This window comes from Rhamphochromis longiceps, linkage group LG16 (genome assembly GCF_057381845.1).
Source record: "Rhamphochromis longiceps isolate RC_006_pf linkage group LG16, R_longiceps_female_GT1.1, whole genome shotgun sequence".
Classification (NCBI taxonomy): Eukaryota; Metazoa; Chordata; class Actinopteri; order Cichliformes; family Cichlidae; genus Rhamphochromis; species Rhamphochromis longiceps.
The window spans coordinates 37957331-37974614 of NC_140572.1; the positions used below are offsets into that span (position 1 = coordinate 37957331).

Below are 17284 nucleotides of genomic sequence, written 5' to 3' on the forward strand. Positions count from 1 at the left end.
TTAGCATTTAGCACATGATTTACCGTCTCAGCTCATTAGTCCCTGCTGAACTCCCAAATCTTATTTACATCGGGTGACTCATTTTTCTTGATTTGCATTTTCATATATGCCGTGGAGTATGACAGGGTGTTAGCTGTGTAACTGTAACGCTGCGACAGAAGCATCTGTATTTGTTTTGACAGTATGATTACATAGTTTATGACTTCCAGAAGCTCAACAGGACCGTGTGCTGCGGCTAACGGGCTGAAGCTACGTGTACTCTGCCTTTAAACAAAGAAAAACAAACAAACAAAATCATTTTAAATACAAGTTTTCAGTTGTTGAGCTGCTGCGTGATAGAAGAAACCCCCCATGCACCACTTTCACCTGATAACTTTAAGTAGATGCAGTAAAAGAACTAGATGTTATAGTCATCTCTAAAGTTAGAAATATCCTGTCTCAGAGTGACGCTGAAAAACTAGTTCATGCTTTTATTACTTCCAGGCTGGACGACTGTAATTCATTATTATCAGGAAGTCCTAAAAACTCCCTGAAAAGCCTTCAGCTAATCCAAAATGCTGCAGCAAGAGTCCTGACAGGGACTAGAAAGAGAGCAGATTTCTCCTGTTTTGGCTTCCTGTTAAATCCAGAATTCAAAATCCTGCTCCTCACATACAAGGTCTTAAATAATCAGGCCCCATCTTATCTTAATGACCTTGTAGTACCATATCACCCTATTAGAGCACTTCGCTCTGCAGGCCTACTTGTTGTTCCTAGAGTATTTAAAAGTAGAATGGGAGGCAGAGCCTTCAGTTTTCAGGCCCCTCTTCTGTGGAACCAGCTTCCAGTTTGGATTCAGGAGACAGACACTATCTCTACTTTTAAGATTAGGCTTCCTTCCCACTGTCGCCAAAGTGCTTGCTCGTAGGGGGTCGTATGATTGTTGGGTTTTTCTCTGTATGTATAATTGTAGGGTCTACCTTCCAATATAAAGCACCTTGAGGCGACTGTTGTTGTGATTTGGCGCCATGTAAATAAAACTGAATTAAATTTAGATCAATTAAACTTGATGGTGATGTTTAAGAATGTAGCAGATTGTTGACTTTTCCACTTTTTTATTGTGTTTTTTCAGGTTGATGGTGGCCTCGTTCATTTGCATCAACACCTCTTTGGACCTCATCCTGAAAGTTCCAGCAACCTGATCAGCTCCAGATCACGTCTGTGTTTAAACAATGAAACAACGAGAAAACATCCTGAAATGACTGGACAGAGACAAGACTACAAAAATGCTGCTGCTGTCCTAATACGTATGGACTTAACTGCATATATATGATAAAGCATGTGTTATTTGCTAGAATTCAAAAAGCAAAACAGGAACAAGGAAGCTAATAAAACACAGGCTGACCTCCGAGTCCAAAAACTGTTTGCAAAACACTCGGTAGTTGGATGAGCTGAAGTTTTATAAATAGCTTTGTGGTGTTTGGCTGGGTAATCAGGGAACACACACACACACACACACACACACACACACACACACACACACACACACACACACACACACACACACACACACACACACACACACACACAATCACTTATAAGGATATATAGCTAACACACACACAAGCTCTCACAAACATTTTTTGCTTTGAGTAGCAGGATTTGTGTCATAAATGTAATTACTGCTGTCCAACTGTAAGATGATAGAATTAAGCTGCTTTTAGAGAGTGAGAGAGAGCGAGGGGTGTGTGTGGGGGGGGATCACAAGTAAGACAAGAATATCAAAATGGTTGGAGGCAGAGGAGGAGGAGGAAGGTGGGGGTTGGCAGAGAAAAACAGAGGAGAAAAGAAGAAAGAAACAAAGACAGCAGGCCTGGGAATGAAAAAGGAAGGATGGAAGTGACAACGGGAGAGAGAGAGGAAAAACAAAAAATATATAAATAAAAAATTAAAAACAGAGCACAAAGACAGAGAATGCCAAGCTATCCCAAGGCTATTTTGTTGGCAGGAAGGCAGTGGGCTACTTTCAAAGTCAAAATTACACTAAGGAGCAGCTTAGCAGCAGGCAGCGGCAACAAAGCCAGCAGACCCAACAACAGCCCCAACTTCTGATGAACCCAAGCACTCTTTGGACGCTCCAATAAGGAAATGCAGCTCCATTTCCGTGCTCCACTTTTCCATGGAAAAAGACAATATCCAGCTTCTCCCACTGTCCCATCGGGGGGAGAAAAGCATTACATCACAGCACAAATACCACCCGGCCCCGGCATGCGCGTTAGAGAAGACACACACGCTTAATTAAAAATTCCTCCTCAAAATAAAATGATCTAAAGGGTGAGGTGTGCAGGCTACACGAAGCATCTCTAAGAGTGTGTGTGAAACAGTCTGGTTTGTGTAAGCAACCGTTTCCTGTTTATTACATGTGTGCAGAGCAGTTCACAGATCCCGGCCGACGAAATGAGGTTTTCCGATCCCGCAGGGCCTGTAATAATTGAACGGGCATCATAAGCCGTACAAACACGTGACATCATCGTCAATCTCACGTCTCAGTATTTATTTCAGATTCCCACAGAGCTTAACGCAGATGCAGCTGGACTGAAAGGCGACGCTGTAATAATTGACCGAAAGAAACGATAATGCAAATATGCAGCACGGAGGACTTCCACGAGCGCCGCCCCAAAAACCAGATGGTCGCCGGCCTCGCTGCCAACAAGAGCTAATGTGTCGTTTCTGCAGGATAATGACTCCTTCATCTGAGATCCATGTGCACGAGCTGTTTGGAGAAGAGAATCTATTTTTCACTCATTAATGCACGAGCTGTGGAGGCTCATAGATTCTCGCTTCGGTTTGCTAAAAGATGGAAATCTTAAACATTGGCCTCCACCTCGACGTGCAGCGTCTCATGCATCATACAACATCAGCGCAGCACACGTCAGCTATCATCCTGTAAAGCCTGGAAAGGACGAATGGCCAAACCAGCGAGAAGCGACAGCTCTGACCATCTCCCGATTACTGCTTACTTTTATTGGCTTACTGGGGGAGACGGAGAGGGGTCAAAGGTCATTAGGTATACGGGCGCAGAGCCAAGAGTGCACACAAAGAGAGTTAAAACACAGAATGATGGAAAAGCAGTCACTGCTTCTAATAACAGCCGGTAGGAGCTAATGCGAGGCGGCATCGAGCGCGATCTGCACGCGTGCACGCAGCCACGCTGACACGAGACACAAATTGAGCTGCTCTCCCTGCGACAAATTAATCCATCAATCCACATCAGCCTAACAAGGTGGCTTTCAGGTTAAATCCAAAGCAAAGTCTGGGAGAGCCAGAGAGACTGGAAACAAAGGAAGGAAGAGAGGAAGGAAGAGACAAAGGAGACAGAAGGGGATCCAGAGAGATGCGGCTCTCTGAAGACGCAAATTGGCAAAGTGTTGTCAGCGTGCGACTGCTGTCAAAGTCAAAGTTTCACCGGGGAGCGATTCAGACAATGGACTGCACCGGGGTCCCTCAGCATCACTCTGGCCCCCGACACACACACACTTTCAGAGAGATGCTGTCCGTCCTAAGCTCCTCTGCCTGTTTGCCAGCCTCTAAGCCTGAATGGCGTTGGCAAGAAAGTGAGTGAGCGAGGGCTGCTGGTGGGTGGAGGAAGCAAAACTCGGCAATACAAAGACATAAAACTGCAACAAAGGCATACAAGAAATTTGGCAGTTTAAGACATGTTTGCTGCAGGCGGAAAAAACCCTCACACGAGTGAGTATAAACACACGAGACCTTTTCTTTCCCACTTCTTAAGGAAGCATCTGTATTAAGGACTCGCGCATATTCGAGAAACAACTGAGGGCGTTTGTGCGCGTGGATGGAAATGTTCTCGATTCTGGAGCTTGTTTATTCCCCACAATTGACTTTCACATGGAAACAGCTCCCGTGCACTGTTGCACGCAGGCTCACAAACACAGCTCGAGGCCGCCTTCATCACCCGAGGCTCGGCACAGCGAAAGGAGCACAGCTGCAGCCGCTTACGTCCTGTCAGCAGTTTGTGTGTTTGACTCCGTCGTCCTTCTCACAGCGGTTAAAGGATGAGTCTGCACTACTGAACCATACGAGCTAATGTGCTCTGATTATGCAAGTGCAGCCAATAATGACTCGAGTAATCTTCGTGGAGTTTACTTGGGAGCATCTCTTCTGTCGGCGTTTCCTCTTCCACAGCTCGTTTGATTCATTACCAGAATGACGGAGCTCCTATTTCTCAATGCCGCCACAAAGACGTCAAACACGTCTGACCACAAACCCCGACACGATTTGTCAGAATGTGAAAGCGGGGCTTTTCTGTGTTTATTTATCGCAAGAATTTCTGAAAATTTTCCTGAAGACCGTTCGCTCATCTGCAGCCTCCACACGTGGGATTTTCATTTAGCCACAAAGACGTGCACGCACTCACTTTTAAAGGGAAAGTTTCCATACATGCACACGCACGGTCTGTAACGCGGTCGCCTATTTCCATCGCTTTGCCTCTCAAATTCAGCAGAACTATAATATAACATGAAGTTCACATTTTCCACAGGATGATGGGGACTTTCCATTACAATACTGTCACCATGACGGCGACAGCTTTCACGCGTGTGTGTGGGTGAACGTGTGATGTCGTTGTCCGGAGATTTCTTTGGCTTTGTGGAGGGAAAGACCATCGCTGGAAGTGTAAACAACATTCCCAGAAGTCATTGTCTTTAAACTGCTCATTTCCCAGGACCCCACCCCATCCCACTCCACGCTCTCCCTCCTCCGAAGTCCGTGCAGCTGTCCTGACAGCCTATCGTGGAGCTGCTGGAAGCATTTCAGTTATAAACTGGATTAAAGAAGAGGAAAGTGGGCTGTCGCGCTTGCCAGGCACACACTCTCTTTAACAGCTCTCTGGGCTGTGCAGCCTTATAAACACGCTGACAGGAAACAGGTACGGGGAATGTGTAACGGGCCTTGGGAAAATAATCTGGAAACCAACCAGATAAAGTGTCTTTACTGGACATTCAACAGGCCTGAAACCATGAGGTGAGGTATACGACATGTCAGATATCCAGGAGTCCAGTAAAGAAAACATCCCTGAGTTACCGGACAGAGCACGCATTATCATCACTATTGTTATTATTATTATCCTGCAGGACCTTCAAAACTGGCAGCAGCCGGCAGTGCAGCAGAGCGAAGAAAATACAGACTGACCGAGCACAAACAAGTAAATCTGGCCACAGTTTAATCCTGAATTACAATCTGTCAGTCGTAGTCAGCGAGTACCAGAATATAAACACTATTATTAACACTCGAGTCTTCCCCCCTGGTAACAGTCCACAATCATCAACACTGTTGATTTAAGCTGACAGAGCTTTGTTTGGGACTTTTGTCCACACCTTTGCATTTTTACGTTCAGTCCTCATCACGCCCTCTTTCCTCGTCTGCTTACTCACATTTTCTGGATCCGGCACTCGCTCAGCTCCAAACCAAAGACGAGAAACCGAAGGGAAAAGTGTGTTTTCCTCATCATTTTACCAGAATGATGGAAAGAGGAACAGACACGGCATCTTTATCTCATTATGGTCCAAATCTAATAAAATTACTGTTAAATCTCTGTTTCCATAACTTGTCTCTCATGCTTATTGTTATGGAGCTAACAAATAAAAGTCTGTACCAGCACGTATGAAGTGGGAGAAGTGCTGGACTGAGTGAGGAGGATAAAGGCAGACTCAGAGTGCAACGACGAGTGCTCTTAATGCTGAAGAGGCCGCAAACGTAATGCTGGAGACTTCAAGGCAAGAGAAAGAGAAAAGTTTCCGATGAAAACTTTTAAAAACACGCTCGTCGGCTGCTGTGGTGAAAGCTTTTGAAGCATCGTGCATCTCTGCCCGCCCGCACTTCAGCTTTCCTATTACATGACTGCTTCCTCCCTTATATCGGTCTCGTCTGTGAGGTGAGGCCTTGCTCTTCTTTCTTGGTTTTTTATCAAATTTTGTTTCCATTTGTCTCCAGAAAAACCTTCAAAGTGTCCAGCATGTATATGTTTGCTGTGTACACCGCAGTTTCTCATTTATTGTGGCTAATTTACTGTTTCTGAAATGTGTTGCATGTGTGTGCGACACGGATCATACAGGAGTGTTTGGGAGTTTGGCTCACCTGCATTGCTTCCGGCCAGGGATCCAACATTGTTCTCATCTGCCACTGAAACACAAGAAACTGATGTTAACATACAAACACGCCTGTCTCGCCAAAATGCTTGTTTTTATTGTACTTCTACTTTCTGACGTTGCCGCTCTCTGCTCTCACCGTCGCTCTTTAAACCAATATTGTGTTTTCTGTCTCATTTTACACGACGGCGGGGCAGCCGCTCTGCTTCCTGTGATGTCGGGTCGGCTTCGCTGCTACTGCTAAGTCATTTCCCTTCCTCCCTTGCTCTCACTTCATTTGTCATCTCCCCTCCCTTTCTGTCTTCTTCCCTCTGACCCCCATGTGTCCCTTCACCTTCTGCCCTTTTGCCGCTCGTGTCTCGACTTCACTGTTTTCTTTTCTCTTCAGTTACACCCGTCCATCCAGCCCGTCGCTCCTCTTTCTTTCCCTCCTTTGATCAACATTCTCGCTGTTAATTCGTCCTACGCTTTCTGCCTCCGTCTCGGTCCCCCTCTTGCTTTTTCTCCCTCTATTCTGAAGCCAAGAAGCTGATGAGCAGAGCTGCATCAAACACAGTGACACGGCTTCTCTGAGCAAATAGTTTTCTAATGAAAACCAAGCCTGAAGCGTGCCGCCAAACTGCCTGCCTCTGACACGATCTGCACCGCATTCCCCGGCAGCGGGGGGCTCACCCATGTGATGCACACGGTGTTGTGTTACCACACACACAGGAGGCCGGTCGCCTACTTTTATAATGATTATAAAACTCAAATTCAGCCTTCGAAGCTGAAGAAATGAAGTTTTGGTTGAATTCACAGGGAAAAGGATGCGAGCGAAAGCCAACAAAGTTTACTGCAAAGAGAAGGAAAGGTGTCAGAGATGGAGCGACAGGGACGGCGGTGAGCGAGGGAGGCGTTCATCATTTGCAACTGATCTTAAATAATTCTTCAGTTTTTAATTGGACTGAAAAATGAAATCAGGACAAATTAAATAAAAATGACCCACCAATTAATAGATGAAAACTGCGTCCTGCTCTTTTTTTATATAAACACACAGAAGCATGAAGTGGGATCCTAACGGGAACGTGGTCGTTATATGAAAGAAGATAATGAGCTCTCACTAAAGCACATTCGTGGCACTTATTAACACAACTGCATGAACTATTTACATGAAACTACATTTACAGGTTGTGAAAAGAGCAAAAGTGTAATGACGGGATTATTCGCCGACCCCTGAGCGTCTCTAACCACGTAGTCTTCAGTGAGCAGCATTCAGAGGCTTCGTCAGCAAACACTTCCTGCTTCAGTCTTAAGCTGCCCTGCTGCACTCACATACATTCAGCTTTCCTAACAATCACCTGCAAATGAACACTTAAATCTAGCCGAGGCGCTGCTGTGCTCTTTGCTGCTGCAGCAGCCATAAAACATCCAAAACTGCCTGATTTTGAAATATCACTTTAATTAAATAGTGCCAAGCTGAAAGCGCCTCTAATAAATAAAGTTAAAAAAGAATTCAGCTAGAAACTTTTTTCACGTACAGCTATGATTGCATATAAAGTGAAAAATCTTTCATCGCCATGGTGACGTTTGCGCGTGCCCGTGCACGCGATTCGTCTCCTTTTGAGCTCCGTAACAGGAATCCGTCCTCACGCGCGTCTCGTGACTCGATATGATCCTGAGACTTTACTTACAGTACTAATGAGAGAAACCTGATTTGCATACGGCGATGCAAAGGCACGTGTGCTGACAGAGACATATTTGCTAATTGACGCTCAAATTAGCAGAGCTGAGTAAACTGGCGAGGCGGTTGTGGTTAATATTGGGCTGCGGTTATGACTCCGTTTGTGTTTGGTGCGATAACAAATGCGGCTTTTCTGCCGCAGCTTATAAACTTTTACAAAACCACTGAAGCTCACCCGAAGCGCTATCACAGAAACCATCACCAAAAGATGAGGCCGACACGACTAAGCCAGTAATTCCCCTCTATTACATGAGATTATAATGTCATTATATTTACCTACGAACTCTTACAACAGGGTGAAAATTCAGGATTTGACAGAAAACAAAGAAATAATCACACTGTAAGTAAATTTCAGCACATTTCTTGGTATTTTTGCATAAAAACAAAACAAAATCTTCCATCTGAATCTGTAAATAGGGTGACGTTTGCAGGGAGGGGGTCATATTATAGATGGATTAACCTTGAATTTTTACATCTTTATTTAATATTCACAGCATTGATATGCATGATGGATGTTTTATTATTGAACTGACCTTTTATTTTAGCAAAGTAAGTGTGATATGGTGTCTGCTCCTCTACCAAAAATAAGTGCCATGCCTCCCTGACCTTATAACGACGGAGCCAGGACAAACTTCCTGTAAAATACCTGGAAGTTACATCAACTTACGTCAGAATCAGAGAGACTTTATTAGTCCCAGAGGGAAACTGAGTACTTATACTTTACTTCTTAATTCTAATATCTTTAAGTATTTGTAGGTAAATATAATACCTAATGAATTCCATTACACCCTGAGTCACAGCCAGATTATAACGTGTCACCAAAATTAGCCCATTTTTCTTCCATGTCAATCTTCTCGGCTTCAGCGCTCTCGCCTTGTTTGTGACGTGTGAGCAATATGTTCTTCTGGACTTTACAGAGACCCAGGGCATGCTGGGAATAGCAACATAACAGAGAGGGATCAAGCAGAACTTCAGGCCAGCCAACAGGGATAACATTTATCCCAAACATGTAAGGTCCTCCCCTCTGCAGCACTTCTGTGCGAAGCTGAATTTTGCTCTTTTGCTGTCAGTACAGGAAAAAACGGAGGCGTTTCTTAATATGATGTTGTTATTGTGGCTGCCTGATGGTTTGGCAATGAAAACATGCCATTCAAGCAATCGGTTAATAAATCCTTATTTATTTGTCGTGCATTTAATGAAGATCGAGGCTGCAAAAACACAAAGGAGGCGATGTACAGGCATGTAGTGCATATCATCAGTCTGTTACTCGTGTAGAAACAGACGTCTGAGCAGCTCAAGTAGTCTTCTGCTTTGTCTCATTCACACACACACACACACACACACACACACACACACACACACACGCAGACACACACACACACGCAGACACACACACACACACACACACGCAGACACACACACACTCATCTGAAGGAGGAGGACTGAGGGAAATGACATTTGAAACAATATGCTTTGTTGTGCTGCTGCATCCGCTGTCACATTACACTGATGTATGCACAAGCACAGGCGTAAGCACGCACACGGACGCGGCATCTCTACGGCTGACTTTAAACAGTCGCTGAAATGTCTCCACACCCTCGAATCAGAGAGCAACAGGTGACCGAGATGTGAGCTCACAGCATCACCTTCCTCACACTGTTTGCATGAATAAAAAACCATAATGAAGCTGCAGCTAAAGCCTGCATCGCGTTAGCACTTTGTTTCTCGCTTTCTTAAGTTTGGAAGTCTCAGATGTTCACAGGTCAACCACAAAGATGCTGCAGCTTCACACTCCTAGAAGCCAAATCACACTATTCTCAGTCCAAGGCCCCGAAATGTAAAAGCATATACGGCTTATTCTTTAACATGAACCTGATTCTGTTTAGTACAGGATGTAATTAAGCACACAAGACAAACACAAAGCTGCAGCCAGTGACTCTGCAGAGGTCCCACCTGCATGCAGTGGGACAGGTGTCAGTCTGCATGTGGCTGTGGAGAGCATGCCGGTGGTGCAGCAGTCATGCAGCAGGAATATTTAAATGTATGTGAGGATGCACGCAGCCACCATGCAGAGCGCACAACGAGGAAAGATCATGTCCCCACCAGTGTGATGCTGGTTCTGAGTCGTACCCAGGTCCATGCTCTTCGAGGCTTTGACGTGCTGGATCTGCCACTGGTTCTGGTTCTGGGTGGGAGACTGGGGCTGAGCCGGGCTGGAGACGTGAGGCTTTTCCCTTAAACAAATGAAACACAAGGCAAACAGAGCCCTGATTTTATTTGTGTGGAAGTTGCATCCTGTGTTGTTCTAATAACACAGGAGGGAATCGTTTTATGTTGTTTGACCCTCGTGCAGACAACACGTCGATTATTATAACTGCAGCGGCGTTAGGAGCAATGAGCTTACATTAAGGAGGAAACAGTGCAATGGAGCACAAGATGCTCAATAATGTTATTTTTTAGGAACGGCTAAAAGATAATAATGTGAGCAACAGTTCAGCGAATGTTTTTGTGATGGTGACACCAACATGCGGATAAAGAGTAAGTCTGTAAAAACCTCTGAAGAAGACAAATACTCACCTTTCCTGGAGATAAGAGTTTTGATTGGAGCTGCTGAAATCAGCGTCGTGTCCATACAGCAGCCCGTCCTCTTCCTCATCCATGTGAGAGTAACTCCCGTTGGTTACTAGAAAAGAAATCAATCTGATTTAAAATAAAAACCTCAGTGGTGACGCGACAGCCTGAGAAAACAGACCAAGCATCTTTTCTAGAACCAGGCCATAAATAAATAAACGAATGTTCGTACAGCCGACTCGTCCGTGTTGCTGTGGTCACGGCTCGGCGTTTCACGCAGTGCCAGCCGGGATGGGAACGTATACAATGCCCCTTCCTGGGTTCTCTCTCTTTGTTACGCTTATTTGGGTATTTGTTTACAGGCAAAATATATTTGTCAGATATGACTATTACTCCTCATATTGGAGTAATAATAATAATTGATTATCTTACTAATCATTTAAAAACAGGCCAATCACAAAAGCTATTTAGATTTTCAGGGAGGTGCTTGTGTAGTTTTTACATTCAACACTTTGAATTTCTGCTCTGCTGTCTGTTAATGAGACAGAGATGATTATTGGTGCACAGCAATGTAGCAGAAAACATCCAAGCAGCTGCCTGCACTGTGAGTCTGCTGTAAGGACGACAGTATAACAAATGCAGCTTTCAAACATGGCACACGAGGAGGAAGCAGAAGGAAGTGAATTATGCTGCGAGAGTGTTTTGAGGAAGTCCCGACACTGATTTCCACCTCAGCTTGCAGCTGCATGTAGCTGCAGTTTCACAATCACATCTGAAGCCATTAGCGGGGACTATTTAATAATCAAAAAAATGGGTGGAGGAACACGTCAAATAAACACGTGTTACTCTGATCTATTGTTGTCTCCTCTAAATATTTAGAAAACCCGCCTTTAGTGAGGAGAGAACATTAGAAAGTGGGTTAAAGCGATTCTCACGAAAAGCTTCACAGACAGAAAGTCTTAAGGATAAAAACTAAAGCGAGTGAGAGACGAGAGGGAAGCGGAGGGAAAGATAAGCAGCTGGATGAGCAAAAAGTAAAGAGAGAGATAAACCACAGCAAAAGTTGGTGCAGATGTGCAGAAGTGATATGGCTGCGTCCGCCTGATAAACGAGCTTATGACAACTTGATGCACAGACACACGATCCGCTCGAGTGTAATTTACATACAGTCATCACTTCTCAGAATGCATAGCTGCCACACAGCACCGTCCTCGCCGAGCGTCCTTTATACGCTCTGCACACGTGCGACTGAAAGCAGAGACGTTTGCAACTGGAGAGGAAAGCGGCGGCCTCCGAACGCATCGCAGCCTCTCAGCTCCCTCCCTCCCGCTCGCTTTCTACACTAATCACCTGCTTTATTTTTCTTCTGCTGCCTTTCTTGCAATCTGATATTTTGGCTGTCATTTATCTCTCCTCTCAGATCTCCCATAAATCATTTTATCTCCCACTCAGTTTTCAGCCTTTTCTTCTCCTCCTCCCTGCCAGCACCTTAATCAGCTGAACTGTCAAACACACACACACACACACACACACACACACACACACACACACACACACACACACACACACACACACACACACAGAGTTCTCACTGACTCCCTCTATTTGAAGTGAAAAAGGCATTTGTTGTGTGGATGATAGCTCAGTATCAGATGAATCCTCTTCTTCCACACTCCACATTTCCTTCCTGTCATCTGTATTTGTCTACGGCTTGTTGGTCCAATCATCCCCACCCATCTCTCTCTTAGCAGCCGTGGGGAACCGGCACATTCGTTTTACAAATACAGAACCAGTCTGAAGTTTGGGTGCACTGGTGGTGCGTTCAGCGTTTAGCTGTGCAGTTTAATGCAGTTCATTCAGCTGGAATTGTTTAAGAGAACTGCTGGGACTCCTGGTCTTCTTAATGATCTGAGAGCATGAGTCAGGTTGCACTGAGTGGGTCTGCATGAGCGTGGAAAGTATCAGTTTGTTTTTTCAGCTGGACAATGACCCAAAACCACAAAGAAAGGCAGGTCTGGCTCCTACAAACGTCCAACCTGAGCCGGATAAAGAGAGAAGCTGCTGCTGATTACTGCTGTAATGTGCATTTACTTATAACTTAAACTATAAGAAACAAGGCAGCTCACGCTCTTACTTTGAAGGGAGTAACTTTATGTTCAGTAAATATTCATTCTGTTTTCTTTTTTAAACGCACTTTAACATGTTTGTAGTGCAGAAAGAAAAAGGTTAAAGTGTTGTTTTCTCTGTTGTATCAATATACGTGAAATGTTTTCTACAGTTACGTTGTTTTATGTTTTACTTATGTGGGTATGATGCGTGTGTAGCATGTTTAAAGGTTTAGATATAAATCCATGTGAAAATGTTTCTGATCACAACAATTTTGTTTTCCAATAAAAAACATATTCAGGAACTTTGTGACATAACAAACTCATAATGAGATGACGTGTCATTATCCATATATCATTCCCTGCATGCCGATATGCCTGAATTATGAAACTGAATTTCCTGGAGGAACCGACCCAAGGGATTAATAAAGTTTCATCTAATTGAATGCCATCAGTACAAACAATGGTGGTGAGAAACATAGTATTAAATATTATATAGTATCAACATCCCATGTAGAATCCTATGAGACATGCTTGATATCACATTCAAAAGACTCACAGAAAACTTGACCTCTGACCTTAAGATTCAACCTCATCTGAGGTGAGAAACATTTATGGCATCAATTTGAAAATCGTACATCGCCTCATTCGACGACAGAACTCATGAATGCTGCCAGGTTTTACAGACCGTGGTGTTTCTGTTACTTCTTTTTAAACCAAATCTTATAAACAGGGACCTGTAACAATAGTTTTCAACTTTGATGTTCAATGATATTTTTCAAAATGTGCCATCCTGTGTCTTTTATCCTGTCTTCCGCCTCTCTCCCCAGCCGGTCGCAGCAGATGGCCCCGCCCCTCCCTGAGCCTGGTTCTGCCGGAGGTTTCTTCCTGTTAAAAGGGAGTTTTTCCTTCCCACTGTCGCCAAAGTGCTTGCTCATAGGGGGTCATATGATTGTTGGGTTTTTCTCTGTATCTATGAAGCGCCTTGAGGCGACTTTTGTTGTGATTTGGCGCTATATAAATAAAATTGAATTGAATTGAAAAAACAAACAACAAAACTATGACTGCAGCTCCTCGCGGTGCCACACGAGGGCGGTTTAACTCACAGGTAAAAGAAACTTCACAGCCATAAAAAGCACATTTACAGACACAACATGGTGCAAAATAAAGTCTTTAGTCTCTTCAGCTGGATTCCCCCTTCATAAAACTCTTGGTTGGATTTGTTATTCATCCACCTGGTTACTGCAGTCAGGGACGCGGTTGCTTTGACGGACAACAGTAATTATATCAGATCCTCGTCTGCCCGGCTGCAGCTGTGCACTGTGTTTGGGGCATGTTAATAGATTATCTGACAGATGTGATGATGCAGACCATCAAAGAAGTTTGTTTCTTTCTGTTACCAGCAGATCTGTGTGTCAGTTTGCTAACATTAACATGACCCCCTATGAGCAAGCACTTTGGCGACAGTGGGAAGGAAAAACTCCCTTTAACAGGAAGAAACCTCCAGCAGAACCAGGCTCAGAGAGGGGCGGGGCCATCTGCTGCGACCGGCTGGAGAGAGAAGGAAGACGGGATAAAGACATGCAGTGGAATAATGTTGACCTCACAGTGGCTACATCTACCTGGGACGCTCCTGGGATGGATCCCACATTAGAGCTTGACTCAAGTCTTGCATGACATCATTAAGGTTATTTTTCTGTGTTAAGTTTCTTCAGGCCCAGAAAACATTTTACTTTCTGCAGTGATCTTCATCTGTAAACGGTGCTCTTAAACCATCACTTTCATTTGTGGTCCATCACAAAAACAATTTAAATACATAAACATGAGGAAATTTGGAAAGACTGCATAATGTGAAACTGTACTGAATTTAAGCTTAAGTAGATAAGAGAGAGAACAAAGAGTGAATGAAGACTGAAAGAAGAAGATGATGGATAAGAGAAAGAGACGTGCATGGATGCGTATGTAAGGAATCACCACACTGAATTTATTCTGAAACACAGAACAGTGCAGTGTTTTAATTTGGACTGCGTGCCAGAAAAACTGTGGATTCAGTGTGTGAAACAGTTCATTAGAACAGTGAAAACACAGGCCAGCGCGCACACACACACACACCACACCAGTGAAAGCACACAACACAACTTGCACAGCCTGAGAATGTGCTACTGTATGCCAACACACACTAATGTGTGTATGTAACAACAGCTGCCTGTGAGAAAATACACACAGTCACAGCAAGACTTCAGACACAAAACCCCGAGGCTTTCATTATTATATCTGGAGACTTTAACCATGCCACACTGGATTCTACTCTGGCTGCTTTTCACCAGTTTGTGAATTGTCCCACAAGGAGCAACAGGACAATTGACCTACTGTATGCTAATGTGAGAGATGCATACAGAGCCACCCCCCTCCCCCCACTAGGGAAGTCAGACCACAACCTGGTTTACCTACAGCCACAATACACACCCCTCGTCCAAAGGCAGCCTGTCACAACGCGCTCCATCCGGAGATGGACCCCAGAAAAGGAGGATGCTCTGAGAGACTGCTATGACACCACAGACTGGGATGTGCTCCTGAGCCCACATGGTGAGGACATAGAGGGGGCGACACACTGTCTTACAGACTACCTCAACTTTTGTGTGGACACAGTCGCCCCTGCTAAGACGGTACGGTGTTATCCTAATAACAAACCGTGGGTAACACAGGAAGTCAAAGCTGTCCTCAACATGAAGAAGAAGGCTTTCAGGAGCAAAGTGAAGGAGGAGATGAAGGCAGCACAGCGGGAGGTGAAACGCTGCCTGAGGGAAGCAAAGGACACCTACAGGAGGAAGGTGGAGCAGAAGTTGGAGAGGAACAATATGAGGGAGGTCTGGAATGGTGTGAAAACCATCACAGGCCACAACACCAAGAAAAGCACAGTGTGGGGGACTGTGGAGAAGGCAAACGAAAGAAACAACTTCTTCAACAGGTTTGACCAGCCCACAACCCCCCCACCCTCACCCTCACCTTCACTACAGAGTCCTCTCCCCACTCTCCTGCCTCCCTCGCTTCCCCCCCTTCCTGACACCATGACACCCCCCTCCTCCAATCCCTCTCTCAGCAGCAAGACATCTCCCCCCCTCCCCTCCTCCCAAACATCTCCCAGTGTCACAGTGGATCAGGTCAGGAGACAACTGAGGAAGCTTCGCCCCAGAAAGGCAGCAGGCCCAGACAAGGTGTGTCCTAGGATGCTTAAGGCGTGTGCTGCTGAACTTGGGGAGCCGCTACAACGAGTCTTCAACCTCAGTCTGCGACTGGGGAGAGTGCCCGCCCTATGGAAGACATCCTGCATCGTCCCGGTCCCCAAAAAGAACCGGCCCAATGAGCTGAATGACTTCCGACCGGTGGCACTGACGTCACATCTTATGAAGACTCTAGAGCGGCTCTTCCTCAACCTCCTCCGACCACAGGTACAACATGCCCAGGACCCACTACAGTTTGCATACAAGGCGGGTGTCGGAGTGGAGGATGCCATCCTGTACCTCCTACACAGAGCCCACTCACACCTGGATGGGGGAAAAGGCACGGTCAGGATCCTGTTTCTTGACTTTTCCAGTGCCTTTAATACCATCCGGCCCTGTATGCTTCAGGAAAAACTGAACAGGATGGAGGTGGACCCCTGCCTGGTGGCTTGGATCTCCGACTACCTCACCGACAGACCACAGTACGTCAGGCTGAAGGACATCACGTCTGACACTGTGGTCAGCATAGGGCTGGGCGATATGACCCAAATTTCATATCTCGATATTTTTTAGCTGGATGGCGATATAAGATATATATCTCGATTTTTTTTTTTTAAAGCCATAAAGTAAGAACAAAAAGAGAGTTCTTAGTCAAAGCTGTGTCCCAGATGTCACACAGGCACTTTTATTAACATAGAGCAGATGTACATAAAATTTACTCAAAAATAAATTATGAGCATTTATTAAATAATAATGCTCCATAAATAAAAGAAAACAATGTTGTTTTTGTGCATAACAAAAAGCTCACAATTGTGCAGTCAGAATGTAAACTAAAAGACGCTGAGCACAATAACAAAGACAGATTTCACAGCTGCTCTGTTCCCAACTTGTACTGCGTGACTGATAGCCTGGAGTTTGAAATCCGCTTCGTAACCACGTCTCTTAACAGGTGCCATTTATGGTCCTTATACACACACAATACGGTAATATTACGCTGAAGCACAGTACGTATCACTCCGCGAGGCTCAGCCGTAATGCTCCGACAATCCATCAAGCGGTGCAGCTCCGTAGCTTACCAAAGTCGTACTAAAACATTTTGACAGATTGCTGAGCGCCGTGTACCACATAAAATCGGTTCGCGGCCATCAAGCACAACCAGAATTCATACAAAAGGCGCGCTGTCAACTTTTGAGAGAATGAAAGGGTTTTAGGCCGTGCAGCCCCTCTGGGCTGCATGGCGTTAGAGTGGTTAGCTCGTTAGCGTGGTTAGCTAGCTAACACGTTGACGCGGTCCAGCCCCATGCACGGGGCGATGCGCAGTAACTCGTTAACGCAGATTTGCCGTGTCCATCTTGTCGCTTCCTGCAGGTGAAGCGATGGGGGAGGAGGGGGAGTTGTGTTGAGTGAAGGAGAGGCGAGGCCGAGTAACGTTGCGTAAAGACAAAAGTGGACGAAAGAGAGGCAAACTTGCGGCTCCACAAGTATAATTATAACGTAACATAGACTATATCGATATAAAGG

At 45.1% G+C, this 17284-nt stretch overlaps 1 protein-coding gene across 4 annotated transcripts in view; it reads right to left on the bottom strand.

Moving 5' to 3' along the window:
- The window catches only part of LOC146651637 (partitioning defective 3 homolog B-like), a 235087-nt gene that overhangs the window by 105845 nt on the left and 111958 nt on the right, over positions 1–17284 (bottom strand). For 3 of the 4 annotated variants that reach the window (XM_085383728.1, XM_085383730.1, XM_085383731.1), the window contains exons 15-17: positions 10444–10549; positions 9970–10100; positions 6136–6180 (exon numbers count right to left, since the gene is read on the bottom strand). In XM_085383728.1, coding sequence (XP_085239854.1) covers positions 6136–6180; positions 9970–10100; positions 10444–10549 — 282 coding nt within the window. The remainder of the gene's footprint in view (positions 1–6135; positions 6181–9969; positions 10101–10443; positions 10550–17284) is intronic. The other variant, XM_085383729.1, reaches the window with a different exon arrangement.